Raw genomic sequence first — 6091 nt, forward strand, 5'->3', positions numbered from 1 at the left:
ATATATATATATTAGTTAAAGGGACAGTGTTTGGATCAGAAGGCGTTCTTATAGAGGGAGGAGGCATGTTTGTGGCTGAATGGGAGGTCTGGTTGAAAACTGCGACAGTATGTAGAAATGATGGGAGGCGGCAGCGTTTTTCTCATGAATATTAGTCAAAAAAGGAAGTGAGTTTTCATGTTTGTATGTGTGGACAATCAACAAAGAGATGATAATTCTGCGTCAGAATACCACACAAACAATAAAACACTGATTGTACACACACACACACGCACACACATTATTTTACATTTATTTTTGACTGGATTCTTTGGAGGACTAACTCATTATCTTGACTGCAGCTTCACACTAAAGACTCTAAAATTATAAAATATGTTTTAGGTCAAAGACTTCCTAAAATGAACCGTTTGACTGTTCATATCGTCTCAACACAAGGACAGAGACATCGATTTGACGCAATGTCTCAGTTAGGGATTTTCACAGACTAACAGGATCTAAGCAAAATAGTTACACTTCCTTAAATAAAACCAGACATATTTTTTATAAAGAGCACTGCATTTTATACACAAAAATATTTATTTAAAGATAAATACACATGAAGAGACAAATCAATTTTCTCCTCTGGTTTCCAGACAGAAGTAAATATACAAAAGGGTGTCAACAAGCTGAAAGGATACACATGAAGAGAGATGGTAACTGGTTTGGTTAAATTTTAAATGCCACGCAGGCATGCCAAGTGTTTCTGTTAAAACAAGTTCTGCTGGTTTTACAACAAAGCGAAACTGCAGCACAACTAAGTTAGTTGAGGTTGTGTTAGCCATCAAAAGACAAAAAGCTTGAGGGCGAAGATTTTTTTTTTAATGATGTTGGTCCAGGTTTTTTTGTGAGTGCAAACCATAACAGCTACGTCTACATGTTGTTAGTTTGGCTTCTAATTTAGCAGGACTGATTTATTTAGGCCTAACAATGTGTTTCATGTCATTTTCAACCATGTAAATCTTTTAGTTATATCCTGTTACCAAAGGCAAAGTGTCAATGTTTTGTCCATATCTGTGTGTGTGTGTGCACGTGTTTGCAAACTGAACCACTAAACGGATTTTAATACAACTTTCCCAGTTCAAGATGGCTGCCACTGCTACTCCACATTAGCAAACACAAAAATGACTGTAACTTTGACAAATTCGCAGAAATTAGGCTACAGTTCGACATGGTAGTAGCTGAGCGTCAACCCCAAAACATATTCCAGGTGCTAGCTGATCTCGTGAGATCTTGCTATTTTATGTTTGATCAAAACAGCTATGATTCCATCACTTGCCGTAATGAGACAATCTTAGCTTACAACCCTGGCAACAAGGTAGTGAGCAATGTGCATTTCTTCAAAGCAAGGTTTTAAATTTTGTTTTATTTCTTGCTGATAAAAAAATGTAAATAATAGTAAGACCATAGTGAAAAAGACAGTTTTAAGATAGGTATAAAGATTAATTTTCAACTAAATTATTGAGCAATTTTAGAGATCTACAACTATTATAACACGCCTAAGTGTGCAACTACATGACACTTACAGGGAGAGATGCATACTTTTATTCAGGGCTCTGTGACTGCAGCTACATTTGTTTTAGCAGGTCACAGAGTTTCACATGAGTTTTTCTAGAATCTTGAGGGAACTGTGTCTGTTTCAAAAGAACATATGACACTTTCTCGCTCTCTCTCACACACTCACACACACAGAGGAAATCATGCTAACACAGACTGTCAAAAAAAGTGCAAATGTTCCACTAATATTTTTGTCACATTTGATCGATCTTTTATTTTACCACGTCATTTAAATAATCAAAATGCATTAATAAAAACTATGAAAATGATATGTTGTTGCTGATATGTTTATTATAAATCAAGAGACTTGTAAGAAAAAAAAACTTCATAAGCAGGTGATGAGAAATGATATAAGAGCAAACTTGGTGTGATGTGTAAATCTGATCTCTGGGCTGTTTTCTACACAAAGCAGAAATTGGATTTGTGTTCCTAAACTAAAGATTCACAAACAGAAAATATTTTCAAAGAATAAGAGGTCACCTTGCATCCAGCTTGTTCATTCTGAATTAGGAATTATCAGAAAATAAGAAAAAAAAAAACTGATCACTATCTTGATAATTACAAGTTTCTGTTGCCCCAGTGCTCCATTCTCACACTACAAAGATAATAAATATGTATCAAAGCTAATTTGAGAGTCATTTTTGATTTGGACCCTTTGAGTTTTCTTCTGTGTGTTTGTGATTCAGTTTTCTACCACACTCTTGTCTCCGTTTTCTCAGTCCCAGCAGGATGGGGTGTGGGGGTCAGTTTGTGCTCTGCGTCTCTGTCACTCTGTTAGAACAGTAGTCCTGGATACCTGGCAGACAGCACAAAGAGGATGGATGTGCTTAGATTCTATAAATGACATTTAATTTCCTCAGACACTCAAAACCCACTGGCTTGATATCATTCTGAACTTTTTTTTAATCCAACTCTTCTTCCTCTTAAGTTGACTGCTTCCTATTTGAGAAGTGAATACTTCTTCTTTCATTCCATTTAATCAGGATCTAGGCACACTAAACGATAAAGTCATCAAAAATTATAATGGGGCTTCACTAGAAAAATGCGCATGACTGTGTTCACATTCAACTTCCCTAGATAACCAAATCCACAACATTATGAAATAAACCACAAACAGACTTGGAAAATAGACTTACTTTGCACAATAGTTTGATAGGCTCTGGCTGCAGGAGAGTCAGGGACTTCGCTGAGGAACGACCGGCCCTCGTCACAGCTCCGTGCTATCCTTGGGTCTAGAGGCACCTTACCGAGCAGAGGTAGACTAAGGTCTGCACACATTTTCTCAGCACCTCCGCTGGTTGGGGGGAAAATCTGTGATGTGTTCTACAAGAGAGGTCAAGAAAAACAAAACAATTGATTGTGCATTTGCAGACATAACCTCCATTTCAAATTTACTGTTCCACTATAGACATTCAAGTTCAAGCACAAAAAATGGCAAGTGTATTTTCTTCCCATGTGAAACTGTTTGGCATTTATTTTATTGATATTTAATTGCCATGCCGAACTGACACTAAAGGCAGGTATCAAAAAGTGCAAAAGTAGCCATTTTTGTTTTAAACTGACTGCAATGAAGCAATAATAAGCTCTGAGTAAAATGAGATTTTAAGAATATCTGTAACATAAATCAACTTTAAAAGTTCACTAATGATATGCAAACTATTGATGGGAAATCATTAAATTTGATTAACAAACGGATCAACATTCTGGGTTCCCAAGTCATGGCCAGACTCCAGCAAATTTGGACTTTTCTTCAACAAATCTCATCTAAATGCCCAAACTTATTTAAAAACACAACTTCATAATACACTGCCAAAACACTGTCAAGATAGGCCTGTGGAGATTTCTTGTCATTTTGGTGCAATTTATGAAAGTACCAAAGCGACATGGGCGGTTCAAGTCAACCCACTGCTGTTATGCCTTTGAGCCACCAAGTGAGGCAGTAAAACCTGAATGAGTCAGTCTGTGTAAGCTGTAGGGGTGTAACAATACTTCGATCTATATCGATATATCGATTTGAACGGTTCATGATTCAGTTGTATCGAGGCAAAATGAAAATATTGATCTATATCGTCATCATATGCTCAACGTGAATCGATATCATCTAACACGGTCATTGTGTTAGATGGGCATATGATAGCGCATTATATCGATCGCAGACATGTGAATTCAGTTGAATCAAAATCGTATCATGACAGACTTTGTGATTGAGAAATAATGAATCGTCATCCAAACATATCCATGTAATATCGTATCGTGATAAAGCTGGTGATTTACACCCCTAGTAAGCTGACATAATCAATAAATCATTTAAACACACGATAAATTAAAATGAGTTTGATCCTTTTGATTTGCCTGCCTGAGCTCTCGCATCAGGTATTTGCTAGGCGCTGACCTCATAAGCTCTGTAGCATAAGAGCCCCGTGAACAGGCATTTAGCTAGAGGAGTATCTTCAGTTTTCCAATGCCTTCTTTCAGCTGGCGACGCCTGAAGACACCCTCAGGGGCGCTGTGCCAAACATTGGGTTTGCAGAGGGTTGTTTGTTTACACTACATAAATTTCGTAAGCAGCACACGTGTGACCGAAATTATTCTATGAAGACAAAGGAAGACATACTAAATAAATTGTGCCGGCTTGGATAGAGGTGGGTAGTGAGATTACAGCTTCTGTAGCTGTGTGCTGTTTTCACAAACTCAGCTTCAGGTTCACCCATAACTTTACGTATATTTTGTAAACTTCTGTAAATTTCTTAAGCAGCATGAGTGTGACAGCAGATATTTTATGAAGCCAGAGGAAGACACAAACAGAATAAACTGTGATTGGATAGAGGAGATGGGAAGTGATTTTACAGCTTCCGTAGCTGCTGTGTGTGTTGTTTTCCCAATCTCCTGTTGAGGTCAGTTCATAACTTTGTTTTACATACGTAACTTTCATAAACTTCCATATGCTTTGTAAGCGGGGAGGATATCATTTTATTAGTTTAAAATAGTCTCAAAATTGTATCTTTTATCGCAATAATTTCCAAGACAATTTATTGTCCAGCAAAATTTATCATGACAGGCCAAGCTGTGGGATTTTAACACATTTTATAAGTCTGTTAGACACATGTTTGATTAAAAGCCCAAATTACACACAAGCAACTGATTTAGTTGTCAGACTGGTATATATTTGCAGCTATATAAAGCTGATCACATCACATCACTGTGGACCATTTCACTCCAAGTCTCCTGTTCTGGAGTCTCAGTAAATGGCCTCGAGCTTATGTGTCCTTACAATGGTTATACAAAACCTGGTCACACCTCCTGAGGGGTGATCCCTTCTACATCAGTAATGGAAAGATGTTTTCTTTAGATGTGTTAATCTAAATGAAGACTTATTTGTTCTCTAACTGTTTAAAGTAAATGGTTACAATCAGTCGCGCTTTGGGTAGTCGCGGAGGGCGCATGCGCATCCTCGCCAGCGGCGGAGGCGTTTATACTTGGCGCTTACATTGTTGTAGGTTTCTCCAAAAGGACACGTGGAAGTACACTTTATAACTTGTGAAATGTTGTAAATAGAACAGCAAAGGCGTGACGAACAAACAAGCTCTTTGAAAGGTGCGCGGCGTGTACAGACTTTGCAGAGTTTTAAAATTTCGGAGGTGCATGACCACGCGCCGGGACGCCGCGCGGGGCCAATGCATAGGGGCGGGGATGGCATGATTGCGTCACTTTTAGCACGCGCCCCCTCGTGCCCGGTGCGACGGATCAACTATAAACCAGACTTAATTGTGCCAACATTAAGATAACATTTATAAAACACTTACTGTAGGTAGTTTTAAGCAGAAAGTTGAGTTTGTGGTTTAACATACGACTCATTTGTTTTAGGAACTTTGAAGGTAAACTCTTAACTATTCTGACAGTCCACATCAGTTAGCTAAAATTTCTACTGATTTAATACAATTAAGGAAAAACTTAAATAAGCAGACAATGCAGAATGTCAGAGGGTTCCTTCTAAAACGTCTGCTTTCAGTAGATTCAAATCAACTAAAGGATGTTCTGTTAAGTTATTTAACGTTAAATTGGTATCCTAAGTATGAGCTTAGTGTGAAAACTGTTCTGACAACCAAAAACAACCAGCTGTGAACTTTATGGTGGAGATAATTCACATTAATGACAAGATATTTAATTGCACTTTAGGATGGTCCACAGATCTACTGGCCATTCATTGGCTAAGTGATTAAGTGGTTAACCTACTACTCCTAGAAAATGTGAAAGCTTACAGATCTCCCATTATGTAGAAAGAACTGCACCTGAAAGTCCAGCTGCTACAAAGAGCAGGTTTGTCCAAATATGATTAAACCAGAAAACAAACTGTCAACAGATTGCACTGAATCCTAAGAGGAGGAAAACAGCTGACTCGAGGCAGCCAGATTATCCCTGCTCTCAATGGAATGTCCCCAAATGGATAGCTGTGTGTGTGTGTGTGTGTGTGTGTGTGTGTGTGTGTGTGTGTGTGTGT

At 38.0% G+C, this 6091-nt stretch overlaps 1 protein-coding gene across 1 annotated transcript in view; it reads right to left on the bottom strand.

Moving 5' to 3' along the window:
- Positions 1–1864: 1864 nt before the first annotated feature.
- The window catches only part of nubp1 (nucleotide binding protein 1 (MinD homolog, E. coli)), a 17831-nt gene continuing 13604 nt past the window's right edge, over positions 1865–6091 (bottom strand). Inside the window, exons 9-10 of the mRNA XM_014006927.1 lie at positions 2730–2916; positions 1865–2389 (exon numbers count right to left, since the gene is read on the bottom strand). Coding sequence (XP_013862381.1) covers positions 2337–2389; positions 2730–2916 — 240 coding nt within the window. The 3' untranslated portion in view covers positions 1865–2336. The remainder of the gene's footprint in view (positions 2390–2729; positions 2917–6091) is intronic.

Source organism: Austrofundulus limnaeus, unplaced genomic scaffold (assembly GCF_001266775.1).
Source record: "Austrofundulus limnaeus strain Quisiro unplaced genomic scaffold, Austrofundulus_limnaeus-1.0 Scaffold38, whole genome shotgun sequence".
NCBI classification, from domain to species: Eukaryota; Metazoa; Chordata; class Actinopteri; order Cyprinodontiformes; family Rivulidae; genus Austrofundulus; species Austrofundulus limnaeus.